General features: G+C 44.0%; 1 protein-coding gene across 1 annotated transcript in view; it reads right to left on the bottom strand.

Moving 5' to 3' along the window:
• Window positions 1–484: 484 nt before the first annotated feature.
• TMEM150C (transmembrane protein 150C) overlaps window positions 485–22,737 on the bottom strand; it is a 67,496-nt gene continuing 45,243 nt past the window's right edge. Inside the window, exons 2-8 of the mRNA XM_080924730.1 lie at window positions 16,862–16,951; window positions 14,773–14,826; window positions 14,650–14,682; window positions 14,479–14,546; window positions 8,343–8,470; window positions 5,856–6,033; window positions 485–2,502 (exon numbers count right to left, since the gene is read on the bottom strand). Of these exons, the coding sequence (XP_080780856.1) occupies window positions 2,294–2,502; window positions 5,856–6,033; window positions 8,343–8,470; window positions 14,479–14,546; window positions 14,650–14,682; window positions 14,773–14,826; window positions 16,862–16,941 (750 nt within the window). The 5' untranslated portion in view covers window positions 16,942–16,951 and the 3' untranslated portion in view covers window positions 485–2,293. The remainder of the gene's footprint in view (window positions 2,503–5,855; window positions 6,034–8,342; window positions 8,471–14,478; window positions 14,547–14,649; window positions 14,683–14,772; window positions 14,827–16,861; window positions 16,952–22,737) is intronic.

The following is a 22,737-nucleotide window of genomic DNA, read 5'->3' as shown; positions in this document are numbered from 1 at the left end:
TCTTCCTGGCATAGAATCTCTAACACCTATAACAGCAATGTTTTACTCACAATGAACATCTTCTGGTCATACCAGAGTTCATGCTCCTGAGGTAACTTCAGATGAGGCTGGTCGCCAAGTGTGTAGACCTCCAAGCCACCCACTTCTGGGGGGAGGGGCAGCTGGGATGGAGAGTTGTCAACTCTACTCCTGAACAGTGAGCTGGACAGCTTCCAGGCTGGGAAACTGGGGGAGTGGGATGCTCTGAGGGCACAGGAGCCCCTGGCTTTCCTTCTCCTTTACCCATGCACCTCATCCATTTGACTGATCCTGAGCTGTATCCTTAACAATAAAACAAACATAAAAACATGTTCTGCAAGCAAACAGCAAACATGGACATGTCTGTGCACACCCATGAAGAATTGTTGGTATAAGAAACAAGGAAGTCACAATTTTGCGTAAAACACCTTTATTTAGTAGCCAGATCCCAGTGAGTAATGTCAGTCTTTGCTTGATTCTGTTAAGATGGGCTGTTACATATACTCTTAAGAAAGCATGGAAGTGCATCACCAAAATCTCTTTAACTTGGAGTGTGTAGAGTAAAATAAAACTGTTCTATGATAAAATCTTTAAAATATAAAAATGAAAAGGAAAGAAAGAAACTCATAGCAGTTTCAGAACTAACAGACGTCGCCCTGGACAATTTACAGTAAGACACCTTTTTAACAAGAGAATACTCTACTGGAGTTCTTTCTCACCACTGGGGGGTTTGCTCCCTTCCCTGCTCAGTGGTGACGACCCCCCCAACTCTAGATGGCACCCACTGTGAATCTCTTTCACACTACTTACCTCATAAACCAGTAAATCTGCTCAGTGGACACTTACTGAGCATTTACTGTGTGCTAGGCACTGCTGGGGGCGGAGTTTTAGATGTAACATTTGAACCCCTCCTTGGGAAGCTACATTCTGGGTTGGATTTATAAAACAGCGTTTGTTTTGTTTTTTGTTTCTGACATTACATTCCGGGGTATCACAGGCCCCTATAAATTAGGAGATTTTTGGAGACAGTGTACTTGGGTGGGGGAGGGGTGCTTGTGCACTCGGCACACTGTTGTTGGCACAGGGATCTAGGATGGCCTTGAACTCCTGCTCCTATAGGCTCACTTCTGAACTCTAGCAGTATTGCAGCTCTGTCTGTGCCAATCAGGTTTGGGGGAAGGCAGTGTTTTTAATTTGCTTCTATAATTTTCAGATTTAAAAAGTCCCCAGTTCTCAAACTATAACATTTGGGCAATGCATGGATGTGAAAGTCTCCCCTGGGTTGGATTTGCAGCAAGAGTGCCAACCTCCTCTTTCCTCAGAGCCCACAGGCACCTTCACACCTCCATGCAGATTTCTTTTCTGCTGCTTCAAGAATCTTCTTTCTTAAAGTATAGGTTAAGCTTACAGGTATAACTCCCCTTCATACTTGAAACCAAGACAAGGTTCTTGCCTTTGATCCACACCTTTGTCCACAAGGCCCTACACAGACCCAGGAGAGTTGCACTTCAAAACGAAAAAGCAAACCATGAGCTGTGAAACTGGAACTGTGCGGAAGCCAAAAAACCCAAGCCATGCCCTCTTGGCTGTATTCCGAGCACGGGGGCCGGCCGCTCCTGCGAACAGAACATTCACGTTTGGAGATCTTCCTCATGCACAGCGACTCAAGTCCAAATGCTGGTGGCTGGCTTCTCTCCTGTTCACTCTCTGTAGTGTGTCCACGAAGCCGGCTGCTGAACAAGGACAGGGACAGCGTGGTGAGAAAGCTTGCCCAAGCCACTGAGGCCAGTCACAGCATTATCGCAGTGTGCGTCCAGTCACATGCTACTCAATTTTCACACAATGTCGGTGCCAGGCCCCCGAAGAATCCTCTCAAGCCCCTTGGACCTGAAGGCGACTTAGGGAGCTGGCTTGATTCTCTCTTGACGTTGGGCCAGTCTTACTCTGCGGGAGGAAGGTGCCAGGTTGGAAGCCTGAAGAGGATGAGGAGCGCAAGGCCTGCTGGGAGGGCGGGGGTGGGGTGGGGTGATGTCATGCACAAGCTTCTGGCTCTGTCGTGCATGTTTTCCGTTGTGACTGTGTATTTCCACACATGAGGGCTTGTGCTTTGTTCAAGAGATAACAAACTGCCCCGATAAGCTTTTTGTCAGATATGGTCGTGAGTATGTGTCCGCGTGTGTGCAAAGTGTCAAGTGATGTGTCAAGTCCTGTGAGTGTATCCTCCTGGCCCCTCCCCTGGTGCCACACCCACCGCGCGCTCCAGGACAAGGATGGGCTACACCTGGTCGGTCTGATATTCAGAAGCTTCTGACAGGCTTTCTGAGAAGCTCAGGAAGTTCTCTTGGTACTCGGAACACACGATCTCATAGCGGTAGTGCCGGAACTCCACAGCCAGGGTGCCAAAGTACGCCAGGAAGCACATGACCAGGCCCCACTGCACCCTGGCTGCGTACATATGGATATCTTGGGCCATGAGGATGAAATCTGAGGGCGCAGGAGTCAAGGAAGGTAATCGGACATAACCACAGCAGTCTTCCCATCACTGGTCAAGCTAACAGTGACGTAGGAAGGACTAGCTGAAAGCTGATAATTTGCGTGTGTTAGATTATCCTGAGCCGCGTGCAGTGCTAGGCATGCTTCTAGATGTGTTCGCAGATAAGCTGTAACACAGCGATACTGTTACCACTGACGTAGAGAGGAGTCAAGAAACGCAGGCCAAGTGAGGAACTTGCCGGAAGTCACTCACAGGCACGGATTGGTGGATTTACACAAACTCCTTGGCCACGCACAACTGAACTCCACACCTGCCTGGTTAAATGTGAGAGTATCAAAAGGATGGCCCTACTGAACATTCCAGATGCCAGCTACCACTACACAATGTGTGTGTGTGTGTGTGTGTGTGTGTGTGTGTGTGTATGAAATGCCATAATGAAGCCTGATTTTAAAAAATTAAAATTAGATTTATTCATTTCACTTACATGTGAATGTTTTGTATGAATATCCTATGCATGTCTGATCAGAAGAGGGTATTAGGTCCCCAGAAAATGAAATTATGAATGGTTGTGAGCCACCATATGCATTCTGGGAACTGAACCCGGGGCCTCTGCAAGAGCAACCTGTGTTGTTCTTAACTTAGCAGCCACATGGTGGCTCAAAACTATTCATAGTTCTAGTATCAAGGGATGACTCCCTCTTCCTACCTCCAAAGGCGTGAAGTACAAAGGTGGTATATATACATGCATGCACACATACAGGCAAAACAGTCATACATGTAAAAATAACGTAAATTTAAAATTTAAAAACTGAAAAAAAATCTCAAAACACCAATAAAATATCAGATGACAATCCTTTCCCTTAATGTGTATACACCCATATCAAAATATATATGTGTAATACATATAGTGTGTGTGCACACATATGACCACAAAAATGGAAGTGGAGGGGCTGAGGAAAGAACAAAAGTTCACAGCATGTTTTAGTGAAATAAAAACAGTCCAAGAACCAAAAACATTCAGAAAAATCAGAAATGTCCCCTGGATTTCTCTGAGAACTTATTCCTATGCTTTTTTAAAAAAAATACACAGTCCTAATATCTTCAGGGACTTCCAGAGAATATGAGAGCAGACGGAACTATTTCTGCCATCTACTCTCTTGACTGAGCCTGGATCCAGGAAACCAAGACACCAAGCAACTGTACTCATAGGTTTTGTGTCAACTTGACACAAGTCAGAGTCATCAGAGAGGAAGACGCCTCAGTTGAGGAGATGCCTCCATGTGATCCAGATGTAGGGCAGTGCCTCAAGTAGTAATCAGTGGGGAAGGGCCCAGCCAATGGTGGGTGAAGCTAACCCTGGGCTTGTGATTCTGGGTTCTACAAGAAAGCAAGCTGAGCAAGCCAGTAGCCACCTGTCCATGGCCTCTGCATCAGCTTCTTCCTCCGGGATCCTGCCCTGTTGGAGTTCCTGTCCTGACTTCCTTCAGTGATGAACAGCAATGTAAAAGTGTGAGCTGAATAAACCCTGTCCTCCCCAACTTGCTTCTTGGTCATGATGTTTTGTTGCAGCAATAGAAATCCTAACTTAGGCAGCAGCACAAGTATTCAGACGCAACCAATCAGACACATTAGCTGTCAGCCCCAAAGTCATGGAAAGTCCACACATTCTTCTGTCTGAGGGTAGAAAATGCCACCAGGGCTGGGTTAACTTGCTGGGGGAAATGGCAGTTTTGATTTATTTGGTCATATTGCATCCGGTAGCTATAATCTGTGTGATCCTGGACAAATTATCCTACCTATGAGTCACAACCTCTCATTAAAAGAATCAATACATTTCCCGAGTTTACAAGGATGCCTAGACAGGGTGAGCACCCAGCAAACACGGGATTACTGTGACTGAGGTGTGTCAGTGTTAGCTTAGAAATTGTGACTTCCTCTTCTGAGGAGAACCTGTCTGAATAAATACTGGTTACTACCAGATATAGACGAGGCCTGAGCCATTCTTCCCAATTTACTAGGAATAAAGACTGATTTTTCCCCCCTCATCTGCTCTGTAACGGATGGGTGGGGTTTGAATAATCACTGCCAACCACAGACTTGTGTATTTGAAAACTCCATCCTCAGCTGCTGTTTCTGTTTGTGTTGACTGTGTAAGGGTAAATAGGTGAACCGCTTCCTGCTTTTCGGTCAGGATGGACTCAAACCCTGTGGAGCTGTAAGCTTAAACAAACCATTCGTCTTCTAAGTTGCTCTTGGTCGGGGTATTTTACCACAGCAACAGAAAAGTGACCAACGTACACTGGAATTGGTGACTTCTGTTGGGCCAGGTGATACGCTAGCTTGGCTCTCTGGGACTTCTCTCGGGTTTGAAAGAGTAAGGCACAATTTGTTCTTCCCTTCCTCTGCTTGTTGATGATGGTGCGGGTGGAGCCTGAGCCATTCCTCCCCAGTTTGCTGGCTACAGAGATCAAGTATGTCTGAGCTGACCCCCCACCCCCATTCACTAGGAATAATAGCTGGTTTTCCAGAAAAACATAGAATCCTGGGAAATATAAACATTTGTTCCCTGCAATTTATTTTAAGGATAATCAATAACCTAATCCTAGCAAGACTTAAAGTCACAGATACATTTATTTAAGATGGGGGAAAAAAAATCACAGCCCTTTTGGATTTCTGTACTGTGGTTTTCATAAGTGGAGGTGGCTGGAGGCAGTGCCTGACACCTTTCCCATTGGCTGAAATAATCTTCAGAGAGCAGGGCCCGATTTGGTTTAAGTTACCCGTCTCTTTGGCTCTTTGGTATAAAAATCGGGTCTAGTAGTTGGTTTTTGTTTTTGTTTAATTTATTTTTTATTTTTGAGACAGGGTCTGATGTGGTCCAGTGTGGCTTTGACTGCATTATGTAGGCAAGGCTGATTTAAAACCCCCAGTTCTCTAGCCTTTATCTCGAAGGTTTTGCGTCGCCGTACCTATTCGTCTTTATTTACTTATTTGAAGACTTGTTTTTATTTTTGTGTATGGTTGCTTTGTATGTATGTGCATGCACCTACAGTGTGCCCAGTATCTGAGGAGCCCAGACGGGAGCACAGCTAGCCCTCTGTCTAGAACTACAGGCATCTGGGAGCCACCTTGTGGGTGTGCAAATCAAACCCCAGCCTCTGCAAAAGCAGCCAGTGTTCTTGACCGCACAGCCATCTCTGTAGCCCCTGGCTAGTCATTTTTAAAGGTGGAGCACAAAGTAATAGGTTCATGTTGACCCTTTTTGACCTGATGGCTCTTCTACACACCAGGAAGGGCAGTGGTCTTCTGCGCTCTACTGTCCCTGACAACTGTCAAAGGATACACAGGACTACACAGAGAGTGATGACAGCCGACAGGGTGACTCGCGGAATCCCAACTCTCCGTCCCTCGTTCTTGATATTGACTTTGAGCGTCAGGGCAGCCTGGATCCAGCAGGTCAATGTGCCAAACCCAAAGGTCAAGGATGTCCCCACGTTGTGGATTTCTTCATCGTTTGTGAGCTAGGAGACAGAGACGGCATGGGGAGGCTGGCTTGAAACACGCAGACTGTGAGCAACTATGGGGGCAGAGATGGGGAAAGATCTCGGAAATGGGGCTACGGAGATTAGAAAGGTTGGGCTTCTTGGTCTCCCCAGCCTCTTTGTGTTGTTTCTCAAATGCTTAAGATCTACAGAGAGGAAGGCAAAGAAATCGTTTTCCCCAGACTTGAAAACATTTGTTTAGAAAACCCTGCAGGAGGTAGGGATCTATTTTCTGAATTTATTTCCCAGAAACAGCTTTAAAGGAAAGGAAATTTAAAAATCAGGGGAATTACATAAAAAGGGAAATGTCAAGTTTCTGTGGGCACACATCCCAGACTGCTTTTCAAGCTGGAGGAATGAGGGTCGGGATGTGGATGTGTGCTTACTGAGAATCGCCAATTCTGGCTCGGGAAGATTTGATTGGCACACAGTTATACCCTTGGGACAATTGGCTAACACAGCCTACTCAATGTTAATAGAAATTCTCTGGGTTTTGTTTTCCTGTAGTAATAAAATTGTAAGCTCTGAGCATTAGCCAGATCCACAGGCCATTGAACAACCATGTCGGAAGATGTATACTGGAGGCATCTGCAGAGTTCAGACTGAGACTCCGCAGGCTTGTTTCAGCTGGGCCGTTAGAGATGTACAAACTCTCCAAATCGTTACACAGCTACTTCACAGAAGGTGCCTATCACGAAAGACTCCTCATAAAATTATCTGCGTTTTAACTGCACATACAGGAGGATGAAATCTGTTCAAAAGACAGCTTTTAATCCATGGTGAAATATTATTTTAAAACTTTACACTGCCCCCAGCTCTTTTACTGCTTGACAGTGTTGCTGTAAGTGTTGCACCAAATTAGTAATCCTTTTCTCTTACCATTTTTCTGCTGTGTTTGGTTATAGATCTCTTCCCCACCCTTTACTGGAAGCTACTTTCCCTCCCTTCATAATTCAAAAGGTGTATTTTTCAAAATGTATTTAAAATAATGATTTCTCAAGCTAAAATTCACTTCTAGCAAATCAATTTCTCGTCTCAAGTGTAACCCATTTCAGTTGTTACTCCCATTTTACCTGATTTTAAAAATAGGTAATACAGTCGTATGTTTCAAACATTCTCAGATTCGCAAAAAGAGGCAGTGATGGGAGATTATCTTTTCCCTAAATACTCCCGGCAGATAACCCAGCAAGGGTGTTCTTCAAATTGAGCGTCATCGTTCATAGCTTTAAATTTCGTCATTCTCCAAGACAACCCATTTCTGGGATCCTTCTAGGACTTCAGAAATACACACTTCAGTCCTTATCAAAGCTCAAAGCCCTGGGGTGGGTGTTAGCTTTCCGTTACACCTCCCTCTGCAGCAAGGTGGAAGGCCCCCGAGCTCTCGGCAGCAATCTCAGCAGAGATGCTCCTGGCTCCACTGTCCTGGGCCACACACTCTAGGAGAGTAGCTTGCTGGTTATCCAGCTTGACATGGAATAGCATTGTTCAACAGCACGCAAAAGATATTGATTGTCTGGGTGCAGAGGTCTGGAGGAGTAAATGATTTCTGAATCAGCTGGAGAAAGATGGGGAATGAGCTACAGGTGAGTCCGCTAGCGTGTTTTGGAAAGAACAGAGACGGCGTGCAGTAGAATGCTGAGGATCCTGAGCGCCTGTGTCGTTTGGAGTTCACCCAACAGGTCAGGGAGGAGGACAGGATCTGTCTCTTGTTTGCTCACAGGACAGGGAATGTGGAGCAAATGGAGGCAGGAGGGAAATTAGCCAACTACAGAAAGAAGCCATTCAGGACAAGAGGAAATTAATGTTCCAGGTGTGTACACAAGGCTTCTGCGTTCCGGGGGTGAGTCAGGGCTAACGGATCTTTGTGTGAATCGGGGACTCTGCAGAAGTTCTTGGCTTTCCATCCTGACTTTCATATAAACTTCTTACTGTGAAATGTGAGCTTTTATTCCTATGCACTGGTCAGCGTTGAGTTATCTAGCAAAGCACTCTGGGATACCATTTGTAATGAAGGAAAGTGTGAGCTGCCCTCTAAAGGGAAACCCAGCTGCTGTGAGCTACTTCCAAAGCCATCATGGTATCTGCGCCTGCAGTGAGCATTCACAGGTCTGATGGGAACAGGCACGGAGACCCTGGGGACAGAGGATGCAGAACCCAAGTGTCTGCTTGTATCTAAAGTTCATGCAGAGCAATACGGGCCACACGGTGACTATACCTCAGGCTGCAACAATCTAAAGGTGAATAATCTTACCAGCAGGAGAGAAAGGCAAAAATGTCAGAGGAAGTACCTGGAAATTACCAAGTAAGGTCATTCCAAAGGATGCCAGACACAGCGCCACCAAGCCGCTGATATTCAGCCATGGGTTTAAAACCTTTGGTTTCAGCTGGATGAAACGCAGAACAGCTACGACAAGGGCTGGGAATAAACACATCGTAAAATTAAAGTATGTAAATCATAGGCCTAGACCAAAGCAGAGGTCTAAAACCACAGCAAAAAAGTAAGACTCTTAAAAAAATTTTTTTTCAGAGTCTTGCTATGTAGTCCAGGCTGGCCTGGAACTCAGAATGTAGTCCAGGCTCAAGCCCACGATTCTCCTTCATCAGCTTTCTGAATGCTGGGATCACTTACGTGGGTCACCAAGGCTGGCTCTCACAGTGCATCTTAAATCTCACCACCGACAAACTTTATTTTTGAGATTATAGAATGTCATTTTCTCCTTCCCTTTCCTCCCTCCAAACCCTCCCATATACACCTACTTGCTGTCTTACAAACCCATGGCTTCTTTTTTCATTAATTGTTTGTAGACACACATATATGTATATGTGTGTATGTTTGTGTATATATATATATATATATATATATATATATATATATATATATATACATATATATGTATATATGTATATATATGTATATGTGTGTGTGTATGTCCCTAAATACATAAATACAACCTGCTCTGTTGTGTAATGCTACTTGTCAATGTTTTCAGGACTGACTACCTGATACTGGATAACCAACTGGTGTACTGTTCCCTGGGGAAGACTATTTTGTCCACTTTCAGCATTCCTTGGTTGCCTCTGGGTCTGGACAGACAGTTTTTCAAAGGACTTTTTCATTCAGTACTTAGACTCTGAAATTGCTTTATAATTCTGAACTCTGGGGGAGCCGGAGAGGACCTGAAGCAGATATGTATGTTTCCCCTGCAGTGATGCAGGGACGGCAGCATCGCTAACTGTTCTCAGAGCTTCCTGGAGCATGATGGGCGAAGCGCATACTGAGTCAGGAGAGGACTGCAGAGGCATAGCACAAACCATGCCGGGATTCGCTGCCAGTCACCTGTGGCTTAGCAGTGTTAGAACAGGAAGGACAGAAGCTATGGGAAAGAGGACAAGGTTATCAGATCCGGACAAACCACAGTGAACTGAAAATTAATTCCTTCAAATGTTATTAATCACTCATTTTTAAAAGTGAATTGAGAATATAAAGGTAGAATGGGGGTGAGTTCAAACCCCACTTCTGTCTGTCGATCTATCATCTGTCTGTCTATCATCTATATTCCATTGTCTGTCTGTCTATCATATATCTGTCTGTCTATCTATCTATCTATCTATCTATCTATCTATCTATCTATCTATCTATCTATCTATCATATATCTGTCTGTCTCTATCATCTATCTGTCCATCCGTCTGTCTCTCCATCTGTCTGTCTATCTATCATCTGTCTATCTATCTTTACAGCCCAACTGCAGTTTCCCCTTCTCTCAGTCCCTCCCCAGACCTCCCTTCCTCCCATCTATTCACTTCTCCTCTGTGTCTCTTCAGAAAAGCACAAGTTTTCTTCCCATGGATATTAAGCAGCCCTGGCATCAGCACAACCCACTTCTAATAAAGGCCTTGAGGACAGTGTGCACTCCAGTCACTAACCTAAAAGTCACCTTTTACTTATGCAGAGATAGTTCCATGTGTGTGCATATGTGTGCACATGTGTGTGTGTAAAGTTAGTCTGTTAAATGAAGATAATTGGCAATTAAACTTAAATCATCTCCACATATAAGGGATTGTAACAATTTCCTATGACTATTCTAATACTATATTTCATCAGGAAGGACAAAATTACCCTATTTATCTAGCAATTTAACTGGAAATTATTTACCAAGGGTTTAACCATGAATCCAGACCCTCATCTCTCCAGCCAGCCATTTACATGTTTGCATTTCCTGAGTTGCTAGGTTTCACTGTGCTGAGCTGTGTTATCCAGAGCTCATTTGTAACTCTGAGCACCTCTGGCCAGCGATGAGAATAAAGCTTGGTTCATATCTGGCACACGTTCCAGCTAAAGCCCATGACTGATCAGAGAATAACCAAGTTGGCAGCAGCTCTACAACCTATACTCCTGGAGGTATACCAGAAGCCTGTTCATTACAAGGAGTCTACTAGTTACAAAAGCATGACACTGCATTCGTTGTTAGAATGGGAACAGGAGGAAGAAGGTAGGAGAGGGCTAATTAGACAGGACTGATAAAACAGCCTTAGATTAGGATAGAAGGGCTTAGTACAGCGCTTCATGGGAACACTTGCTAATTAACACTGTATGATGTCATGGCAGAAAAAAACACAGACACAGCACAGTTGGGCTCTTCTGAAGACAACTAGTGAAAAGCCTTTTCCCAGGAACTCTGGTAGGCATTTAACTTGTTGAACCTATGGTGCTAGAACTTTGACATACATTCAAAATACAGACCCAGTATGGTTCCTCACACTGACCCAACTGACAGTGTCCCTGCCCAGCACAGGGGACATGGATCACTTCAGGTGCTATTCATGTCTTGCCTAGAGACATGGGTGTGTTCACCTCCTGGAAGCAGGGGCTTCCTATCCCACTTAATATGGAGGAGAAGTCTTTATGATGAACTGAAACCTATATTTGAATATAATAACTTGACCAGTTGTGACAGTTACATTCCAGACACCAAGCTTTGCCCTTTCCATCCCCCAGCTCTATACTAATCAGCTCAGAAGAGACAAGGTTATAGAGCCTAGTTGGAATTTTAGAAAGACAGAACTAAGGAGGACTTGGAATTACGAACCTAATCTGTCTCTAGTCAAGCTATCTGTTGAAAGAGCCAATTTTCAACCACACAGTGATCAAGTTGTAACTTCTTAAAAGCAGCTTCTGGGAAACACGGCAATTTCAAAGGCATCTTCATGTCCCACATGCTAATCTGCTCTTACCGCAGCTACTTTCTGACCAGTAGATATCTTTATGACCTAGAAAATAATGATTTTTATGTGTTCTGCCTGCCACACATGTGCAGGGCCTGCCGGGCTCAGAAGAGGGGGTGTCAGGTGCTTCAGGACTGAGTCACTGTGTAGATGCTGGCACAGCCAGTGCTCTTAACAGCTGAGCTATTCCTCTAGCCCCTAATAGGTTAATAAACATACTTTTAAGTTTTGTTAAAAATCATTGATTTGGGGCCAGTGAGATGACTTGTGAAGACATTTGCTACTAAGCCTGATAACCCGCGTTCAGTCCCCAGGTCTTACACGGTAGGGGAGCGCTAACTTCTGAAAGTTGTCATCTGACTTCCACACACATGTGACATGCAGAAGCTACCTCCCCTGCCCCCTAAACAAGATGTGATGAGAGACATTTTTATTTGTATTAACAGCTTTAAAAAGAGAACTTTTAAACCTAGCCCTCTGCTATTTCTCGTCTACATAAATTGTTGTTGTTGTTGTGGTGGTGGTGGTGGTAGTTGTGTGAGAGTCCCCTAATTTTCCTCTCTATTTTAAAAGACCACAAATAGAAACATAGCTGACTTTCTAAAACGAACTGTTTAAAGACTGATTGAGGTTTTCAAGTTGGGAACTCAGAATAGCATCTCCTATCACAGGGTTCAGCTGGCCATCACAGGGTTCAGCTGGCCACCACAGGGTTCAGCTGGCCATCACAGGGTTCAGCTGGCCATCACAGGGTTCAGCTGGCCACCACAGGGTTCAGCTGGCCATCACAGGGTTCAGCTGGCCATCACAGGGTTCAGCTGGCCATCACAGGGTTCAGCTGGCCATCACAGGGTTCAGCTGGCCACCACAGGGTTCAGCTGGCCATCACAGGGTTCAGCTGGCCATCACAGGGTTCAGCTGGCCACCACAGGGTTCAGCTGGCCATCACAGGGTTCAGCTGGCCATCACAGGGTTCAGCTGGCCACCACAGGGTTCAGCTGGCCCACTTCTATTCTGTTAGTGTTACTGTTTATACATCACTGACTCCTATTTATGGCTGCAGGAAAGCAAGGCAGCCAGGATTTTTCACTGAAGGAGAGAGGCGGCTGCTGTTGGGAGACTGAAATCATTTGGTTATTAACTTTACCCTCACATCCTCCCCAGGGCAGGAATAATGCTTTTATTTTAACACATTTATCTTGGGTCCTTTCCCCCAGCGGAGAGGAAAGTGCACATTTAGGATGAAGAAGGCAGCTAATTCCGTGAAGAGAATAACCGAGCATTTAATCTTTGATTAGTCTGTCAAAAAGATGAAAGATCTTCGCTAACTAATTTTAATAAACGCCACATGGACTCTCTCCCTCTGACTATAAATTACACCCTATACGGCTGTGGAAAACAGCGACTTAGGAGCAGTCAAGGCTATTTTATTTATTTATTTATTAGATAGATCTTTACTTACATTTCAACTGTTATCTCGTTTTCCAGTGTTCCCTCTAGAATTCTCCTATCACACCCCTCCCCCTGCCCCTATGAGGGTGCTCTCCGCTCCCACCACCTCCCCACCTTGGCATTCCCCTACACTGGGGCATCGTTGAGCATGAAGGCTATTTTTTTGAAAGGCAGCTGGAGAACTTAATGTGATAGTGTGGAGTCTGCCGGGGACTGGCCTGGGGAGATGACAGCAGCTATCATATTCCACAATATTCTCAAACCATATTCAACAATAATCTTAAAAAAAAGATTCTCCTCCACTCTCACTCGATAAATAATCGACTATGGCTCTGCTCTGCTCTCACTGAACACGGATCTCAATCAGCTCTGCATCCACCAGATGGCGTCAAGCATGACCAACGGTCATAAAGGCAGAGCACTGGCTGCTGACTCCTTCCTGCAAAAGCTGGTAAGGGCAGGGAGAGCCAGAGAATGATGGGACATCGATGCCTGTCACCTGGAAGAGGGTGCCGCTTGCTTCTGCGAATGCTTTTATAATTTGTGGCCACGGGACTTGTGAGGTGTGCAAACTGGCAGTTTTTAGACCCCATCCCAAAGACCACTGGGAGATATCAGTTTGTGTGTAGTCTACAAAGGAAACTGGGTGGAGCTCTCCAGCAAGCTCGTTGGTTTCCGTGAAGCCCGGTGGACGATAGCTGTGGCGGCCTTTGCGTGAGGAAAGGCTCCTGTGTATAGAGAGGAAATGAGGCAGTGTTTGGAGAATGCTCAGCCGTGGGTCTGGAGCACAAATCATGACTGCGAATGCCAGTGCTGGGTCCCCAGGGGAGGCTCAGTGCGGCAGCCGGCAGCTGGCAGCCTGTAGGTCCTGTGGTTGCCCAGGGTCTATGGAAGGCCCCAGCCCTGAAATTCAAGTTCACCCTTGGGACTTTGTGCTCTGTTAACTGCAAGCATTTGTTAGTAGCCACATAGGCCATGGTATGAATGGGTTTACTGGGTTGTTTATTTATTTACTTGTTTATTTATAGACGGGGACTATCTATGTACCCCAGGCTGGCCAGGAACTCACTATATAGACCAGGCTGGCCTAGAATTTAGATATCCATCTGCTTCTGCCTTCAGGGTTTGAAAGGCACATGCCACCACGTTGGGTGTTTTTAGAAGAGCAGGTGATATTCAACAAGACAAAGAATGTGGCTGCTTCCCACTGGTTCCAGAGAACTGGCAGGATCATGTAAATACTTGCAGCCGGATGCTAAAGAAGATGGTACTTTTTCTGAAGCCTATGCCTTCACATGGCAGCCCGACATGTATGTAGGCACATAGGAGGGCGTCATGCTGGGGTCTGTGTTAAGGAGATGTTCATCACAGAGCCTACCTCCATTCCCATCTTCACTAAGGAAGAAATAAATAAGGCATCCTCTTCAAAGCAACCATGTGCCACCCTATTACATTCTCAGCACGATTTCACAACACGTGAAATATGTTATCCCGCACGGCAAAAGAAATAAAGTTCGTATTCCAAAGAAAAAGATGCACACCGTAAAGGGTGCTGGGAGGGAGGAGGGGAACTCAAAAGGACTTATGAGGGGAGAAGGGTCCTTAAAACTAAAAAGCTGCCTTCAGCATACTGACGATTCAGGACACTAAATTATCAGCTGGGTCCCCCATCATTTTGACATGGATTTAGGAAGATTTCAAGCAGGAATGTAGCAAGGTGTATGAAGCTCGGTTTCAGCTCCTCTCACCTAGAAAGGCGGCCATGTTCATTACTTGACTGAACACGCAGCTCGAAGGAGGGTCGTCACCTGCAAAACTGGAAAAAGGCAAAGCCTTAGGGTCTGGCTGTCCAAGTCTGTAACATGGCGGATCTGACATGCATTGTCCTTAAACTCAGCAGGCCAGGCAGAATCAGTTACCTGATGTATGGAGCGTGCTTCGCACCCGATTTCCTAGGTGACAAAGCACAGGGACGCAGTTAAGACAAAGTTGCTGGAAACTCTGGGGGAACAGTCAATGAATTCTCTAGAGGAAATCTTTACCTTGCAGCTGAATTTAATGGCAAAATTTTGTCATCTTCCACGGCGATAAAGTACCTAGCAAGAGGGAATGACTAGATTATAAAACAGAACAATTTAAGACAAAACCCAAAGGATTGGTTTTTTTTTTTCACTTTAATTGGGTTAGGTATCTAATTGGTCTGTATCATGCCATACCCATTATTTTCTAACTAAGAAAACACTCTTTAACAAGGCACGTTTGCACACATACAACTGCTTCTAATATTTGGGAATACAGAGGCAGTAAGATTGGGAATTGAAGATCATCTTCAGCTACACAGGGAGAGTCAGCCTGGGCTACATAAGACCCTTTTTCTAAAAACCAACCAGCCAGCCAGCCAGCCAGCCAGCCAGCCAGCCAACCAACCAACCAGGAAACAGGAAAAAAAAATCTTTGACTACATTTACTTTTCTTTTGGGACAGGATCTCACTACAGCACTGGCTGACCTGGAATTTGTTCTGTAGCTCAGGCTAGCCTAAAACTTATGATTCCCCTCCTTCAGCCTTCCAAGTGCTCAGATTACAGGTGTGCACCACCACAACCATGTCACTTGCAGTTCCTTACCAAATAGATCACTAGTGCTTTAAAGTTAAATGTCAGGGTTAATGGTTCACTGATTATCAGGACCTGGAGAGACAGCTCAACAGTGAAGAGCACACACTGTGTGTCAGAGGACCTGAGTTCACTTCTCAGCACTGGTGTCAGGTAGCTCACAGCTCCTGTGACTCCAGTTCCAGGGGCATCTGATGCCTCCAGCCTTCATAGACATCTACACACACATGCGCATACTGCACAGAGATATATGCCCGCTTTTAAAAACTCCTTATAAAAGTTAATTTTGAAGAGATTCCAAACTATCAGTGATACTTATAATCTGAAAACTTGGTGGTGGGAATAAACCTTATAGCTTTAATATAATTTCTCAGATATATATAACCAACATTCTTCCTTTCCGGTTTTTGTTTGTTTGGGTTGAGTTGGTTTTCCCACTCCTGGTAATCAAGCCTGTGGTGGTTTGAGTGAGAATGAATACCTGGTCCCCAGTTGGTGGAACTGTTTGGGAAGGATGTGGACTTGTTGAGGGTGGTATTGCTGTGGGGTGGGCTTTAAGGTTCAAAGACTTAAATTGTTCCCAGTTAGCTCTCTGCTTCCTACTTGCAGATGGTGATGTGAGCTTTCAGTTCTTCTGGCCACCATGTCTTTGCTCTGCAATCACGGATTCTAACTCTCTGGAGCTGGAAGCCCTAAACCAAATGCTTTCTTTTTTATAAGTTGCCTTGGCATTGGAGTTTTACCACAGCAATAGAACAGAAGCTCAGACAGAGCCCATGGCCTTGTGTGTGCTAGGGAGGGCTCCCCATTGACTACAGCCCCAGGCCAGTGATACCGTTCTTCATGGGTTTTCTTAAGGTAAATATTGACTGAATCATCAACTAAGGGAACATTTTCTATGGTAATCCAGATCCTCTGGCACAGTGATAACTATTTTTATAAATAATTGCAAATGGAGTCCCTGGCACATCAGTGTCAAATGAGAAAAATCTTGCAAATATTAACTCATATAACCAGTTTTCAAGATTCATCACAGTGGTACCAGCCAGTCATCCCAGGATAGCTCCCTATCAGCCTTTAAAGGGAGACTCTGTGTAAACAAAAAACTTCACAAGACGTGCAGATGGCTGTGTATGGTGGTACAGCCTGTGATTTCAGCATGCAGGAAGACTGTTGCAAGTTCAAGGCCAGCCCTGTCTTGAAGCAGGTGGTGGGGGGAGTAGAGGGAAAGAGAGAGGGAGAAAGAAAAGAAGACAAACCAGTCTTCTTCGTTACCTATTTTTGCATAATTTATTATTAAATTTTGTTATTGATAATAAAGATGGTAAAAATGGAGACTTTAGAAAGGTTGAATTTGTATGTGTATATGTATAAATTTATATTTACATTAAAAACTTATCGCTTACTATATATGTTACTTATAAATACATTTATATAAATATGTCATGATACTAAAAAACTTGGATTTTCTCTGTACTACACTTGAATCCTTAAATTATCAACTAAAGTGTACTCACACTATCCACAAGCCAGCTGAAGTAAACAAAGTAAATACAAGAGGTAGAAACATCCACACGCTGCATTTCTTCCCATCCATGCCTGTACCACTGAAAGCAAATGAACAGGTATTAATAACATGAGCAAGGACTCCACCCAACACTTTCAACATGGAGAGTCCAACTGGGAAGAAAAGAACCACGTATGGTATAAAACCACGATTCAACTCATTACCACTGCCCCATCTTATTAGGTTAGAGATCATGGATGGTCAGCGGATAAGGTCCCCGAGGTCAGTGGGAGCAGAGACAACAGCAGGGCTGGGGCGTGTGTCGGGGGAGGGTGTTTGGAAGTCCAGTGAGTACATATGGTAAATAACCATACCAGGACCAGCTATCAGGGGGCATATCAACTTTACTTAGAGTGATTCAAGCTTATAAAGTTTTGGGGGACTGAGGGTAGGAACATCCAAGGTGGACAAAGGTCACTGGCTGATGGATTAGGGCACCATAATGCCTCATTAGCATGGGGAAGCATTGCTGAAATTTCAGGTACTAGCTGAATAGGTTTTATCAGGAGAAAGGAAATTGATCTTGTAATCAACTAAGGCTCTGTGACATTCTTTAGGTACAGGCGTGTGTGGGGGATTAGAATTCCCCAGACAAGGGCAGAGAAGGAGAAGCCCTGCTAATGAAGAGTCTCCCATACTGCACTGATCCCAGAGGCTATTTATTGGCCATGGTAGATTTTGACCTTAATTAGCAGAATTTCCCCATAGTGCAGGTCTTTATTTCAGGGAACCTGGGGTGGAGGGAGGTGCCTATAAGAACCAGAGCCTCTGTTCCTTACAAACTGGGGTGGTGATAGGGCTGAAGCAAGGTGTGGGGAAGGAGGGTGAAAGCTTCCTTTTTGACTCAAGATTGGCTGTTGCTAGGGTGAAGTCAGAATGATGCTCGGTAGTGGTGACACATGCCTTTAATCCCAGCACTCAGGAGTCAGAGGCAGGTGAATTTCTGTGAGTCTGAGGCCAGCCTGGACTACAGAGTGAGTTCTAGAACAGCCAGGGCTACAAAGAGAAATTCCATCTCAAAAAACTCGCCAAAAGTCCAGGTGGACAAAAGCCATCTCTTATGGATGGTCAATATCAAGGGTCTTCACGGGTGGGATGGGGCAGGAAGCCAGGCTCCTGTTCTGGGATGCTAATTACTGTGGTTTATAGAAACTGCTACTATTGAGCCAAAACAAGAACATTTCACAGTGAAGTTGGCCACGGCTACCATTCCTGACTGAATTCTAGAGATGGGTGGAGAAGGTGCAGTCATGGCCCATGTGGCTATTTCCGGCTGGAGAATGCTGATATCCTCATCAGGGGATTCTTGGAGCAGTCTCTGGTACTGAAGGTAAGGATACTCTGAAGCAAGAGGGTCTTTCTTCAGTGGCCTCCAAGCCTGCTGTCTAGCAATCTTACATCAACTTTGGAAGGAGAAAATGTCCTGAAGGATGGCATCCTTGATGGTCTCCAAGCTGCCATGATTATCTAGCTACCTAACATTCTCCCCTCAAGAGTTAAGACCTTAAAGTCATTTAGAAGACAGACATAGAATCAATCTGGGTGATTCTAGATGACACTGGGAGTGTAGAAAGGGCTCACAATCTCTTCCCTTTTAATTGACTTTCTGGAGGGTGATCAAGGGGACAAGAGAGAGCTAAATCATTCCAGGACCAACTGAGTAAACAAACCGTAGATAAAATTAAGGCAGTATTGGAGAGCACAAGGCTTAGGATTGCCAGCATGAGTGCTAAGGTCATAATAGATTTAATCCAGGTTCACTATGAAGACCTTTTACCATTGGGATGGGGATGCTCACTTGACCTTAGTCTACTGTTGTAGAGCAAAGGAAACAAGAAGAAAATGATCAGGAACATAAAAAGAGCAATGTGCTTAATCGCTAAGAAAAGATGAAAGCCCTTTGCTGGATTATAATCAAGGAGGCTGTGGTCACTCACCTGACTTGAAAGTAGCCCACCAGGCATGGGCTGGTCTATTTTTTTTGCCTTTTATTATTATCAATAATCTTACTTTTGGTGATACCTTCTTGCTCTGTGTTTAAGAGCATGAAGGAGGACAAAACCAATCATTTTCTTCTTTTGTTAAGGCTAGTTGAAGGTCTAGCCCTCAGGAGTTCTGAGGAGGAGTCCCTGGCTCCTTGGGCCTTTCTTTCTTTTACCAGTGGTTTCCTTACTGTGATAATTAGTCGGAGCCCTGCTTGGCAACAGCTTCACTTGGAGACATGGAGGAAAGTGTTCCTCTGTGGTGACCTTCTTTGCAGAGTGGACACTGGGTAGGCTCTCCCTGGTGAGGTCTCCATGGCCACTCCAAACAAAAGAATCGACTTACTGGGGATATAGGTCATTTTGAGAGATGTTTCATAGTCCCTGAGATGTAGTTGACTTTAGAGGATAAGGGGTAAAAATGTCTCTCTTTCTACATTAGGATAGCTTCCAAGTATGCTTATTAAAGAGTGAGAAGTCAGCTACACTAGTCTGGTACTTTTAGTTTGTGTATAATATTTAAAGCTTAAGCACAGCCCAAATACTTCTAAATAGCATTTGCTTAGCTACCTGAGTCTCCTCTTCCACATGTCTTATATAACTTAATTGGGGCTTTTGGGACTTCCTTAGGCTTTCCAGTTTTCTTTCCCATTCTGGAAAAATATCCGCCATCTTAATCTCCTACGCAAATCCATCTTTACGAAAAGTATTCAGTTCCTTCAGCTTTCTAACATTTCTTTTTTTCCTACTTATTGATTACCTTTTATTTTTTTCTTAAGACACAGTAACATTAACAAGTAAACTTATCATCATGTTAAAAGAGAATTGAATCCAAAGTATGCACATAGCATCATCTAATTACGTTAATATTACCTGTATGCATACTGTCACACTATGAGACTTTGTAAGTTCCCAGGAAAATCCCATAGAAAACAGAACAGTCAAAAAAATCTTTGTTTTTCATGGTCCAAAGAAAGATCTGTTGTCACGGTGCTTTGGGTTCTCTATGAGCCCAAGCAGCAGACCGAGACGCAAGAAGCAGATACAAACATCTTCAAAGTGATGTTTACAACATTCAGCAGAAATCAAGGAAGGAGCCCTGTTAGGCTGTGATGGTAGAGTCTCCACTGGGGATTTTTAGGCAGAGAAACTTCCTTAGTCTTTCCCTCTACAGACATGTTATGTAAACACAGAAACCTTTTAGCTGTTCTCAAAGGCACAGTGCTTTCACTCTGAGCTGTTTTGTTCTATTTTCAACCTTTTACAGAGTGGAGGAACATCATGACCCAGGGCAGGGGAGTTTGAAGGATGCTTCCATATAAGTCATCTGGAGTCTGAAGTGAGAGGGTCAGAGTCTAGCTCTTGTACTAGTTCGTTGTGAGCTTAAACAGCACAGACCGTTTACCAAGATGATGTAGAAGGCAGCTGCTTCTCTGCACAGCTGGTGAGTTGCTGTCTACCTTTTCTAAAGGACCGGAGCAGGTAGAGGAGGGAGGCAGCAGTGTGGGCTGAGCAGCAGTCCAGATACCATCAGGTGTCTCCACCCATCTCTAGAAGCCAGAGTCAGGAATGTCAGCCATGGCCAATTTCATTGTGAAAAGTTCTTATGCTTTGGTTGAATTTTCAGAATAGCAATTTCCAGAAACCACAGTAATTAGCATTTCAGAGCTAAAGCCTGGCCATGCCACCCCTGCAGACCCCAGAAACCTGGCCACCCCACCCCTGCACAGCCCAGATAAAATAAATGGTTATTGGTTATCTGATGTTTTGTTATTCACATCTCACTGTTTTTTTTTAAACTACTAACAGTGGCCAGTCTCAGCACACCTTCACCCAGACACAGGCACAGACACACATACACACAGACACATACAAATGTAGACATATACACAGATATACACAGACACAAACACAGTCACACACATAGACACACACAAACACACATACACAAATGCAGACACACACAAAGACACATACAAACAGATAAACACAGACACACACAAAGACACATACAAACAGATAAACACAGACACACACAAGCACAGATACATACACACAGACACATAGACACACAGAAACACAGATACAAACACACACACATACAAATGCAGATACAAACAAACAGATATACATGCACACACAAACACAGAAATACAGATACAGACACACACATACAAATGCAGATACACACAAACAGATATACATACACACAAACACACACATAGACACAATCATAAACACACACATAGACATAAACATGACACACACAAACACAGACACATATACAAACAGATACACACAGAGACACACACACAAACACAGATATACACAGAGAGACATACACAAATGGATACGGATACACACACACATACACACACACACACACACACACACACACACACACACACTACAAAGGAAGGTTTTCACCCTCCTTCTCGCACCCTGCTTCTGCTCTATAATCATCCCTGTTTGTAAGTGGATGGAAACTCTGATTCTTACAGCGGTCTTTCCTTCTGAGGCTCCTCCCAATAAAGATCTGCACTGTCTTAAAAATGTGGTATCACAATGATGCCTAGATTCATATTCACACAGTGAAGGTTACCTGGAGTAGGTATCAATGGGGAGTCTCTGACACATGCTAGCCTGTGGCTGTGCCTATAAGCTTTTCTTAGATGGGTCAGTTGAGATGGGAAGACCCACCCTGAATGTGGCCAGCATCATTTCAAAGATAATTTTTCAGCACTCAGGTAACAAATGCAGGTGAATCTCTGTGAGTTCGAGGTCAGCCTGGCCTACAGAGTAAGTTCTAGGCCAGTCAGAGCTACATAGTGAGACACTGTCTAAGAAAAAAAGGGAAATAGAAGACAAGAACTCTAACTTAGAAGAGTTTACATAGCCTAAAGGGATCTGGGCAAACAGTTATACCAGAATGTCCTTACTTAAAATTCCTATCAGAATCAAGATTAGTCATTTTCTAAAATGGCATATATAGCAGATCTTGTAAGTAGAACAGGATTTAAGAAAACAGAATTCTTTCCTTTTAGGCTGGAGGGAGTCACAATTAATTTATGGTAATTATTTACTTAATTATTACTCTAGAGGACTGGAGATCATAGGTATAATGAGTCAAATTAACAGACATTTAAGGTTTGGATTGGTAACATACAATCTATGGTTACTATGTCATTTACCCAATGTGAAAAAACAGTCTATTTGGAGAAATCTAATAAATATTTGAAGTGTTTCATTTAGTAAAAGGATAAAATGTTTAAGTCAGTTTCTAAGTTTTACCTTCAATCATCTGTGTCTGCTGTGTCCGTGTATGGGAAGGTGAGTGTGTGTATAGGTCTCTCTGCTCGTCATCAAAGACCAGAGCAGGTGGGTGAACGACTGTGTGCTAGGAAGCACCCTCAGGTCCTTTGTGTGTTGTGTGCTCTCCTGACTGCTATGCTCTCTCCAGCCTTGCAGGACAGATTTTATAAATACTCGTAAGATTTCACCCCAGTGCTCAGAAACAGCACAGAATTTAGCTTGTGAAATATTTATTTCTGGAATGTTTCACTTGATACCTTGGATCATGGCTGAGTGTAGATAAGTAATACAACAGAAAGTAAAACTGGGTATGCACTGATACTATTCAAAGCTACTGGAAGGCTTGGTGGCCAATGGTTTTCCATTTATATAATGCACAATGTTGAACATTTGCAGTGTAATAATAGTGTCTATTAGTATATGTGGGTCCATAATAAAGCTGTTGGTTATATGAAACAGACAGACAAACACACAGTTTTATCAGTTTTTACATCTGTAAAAAGAGGAAAGAGGAAAAAGGAAAGAAAAGGAA

This window comes from Micromys minutus (assembly GCF_963924665.1).
Source record: "Micromys minutus genome assembly, chromosome: 11".
NCBI lineage: Eukaryota > Metazoa > Chordata > Mammalia > Rodentia > Muridae > Micromys > Micromys minutus.
This window is presented reverse-complemented; position numbering and strand designations above follow the sequence as displayed.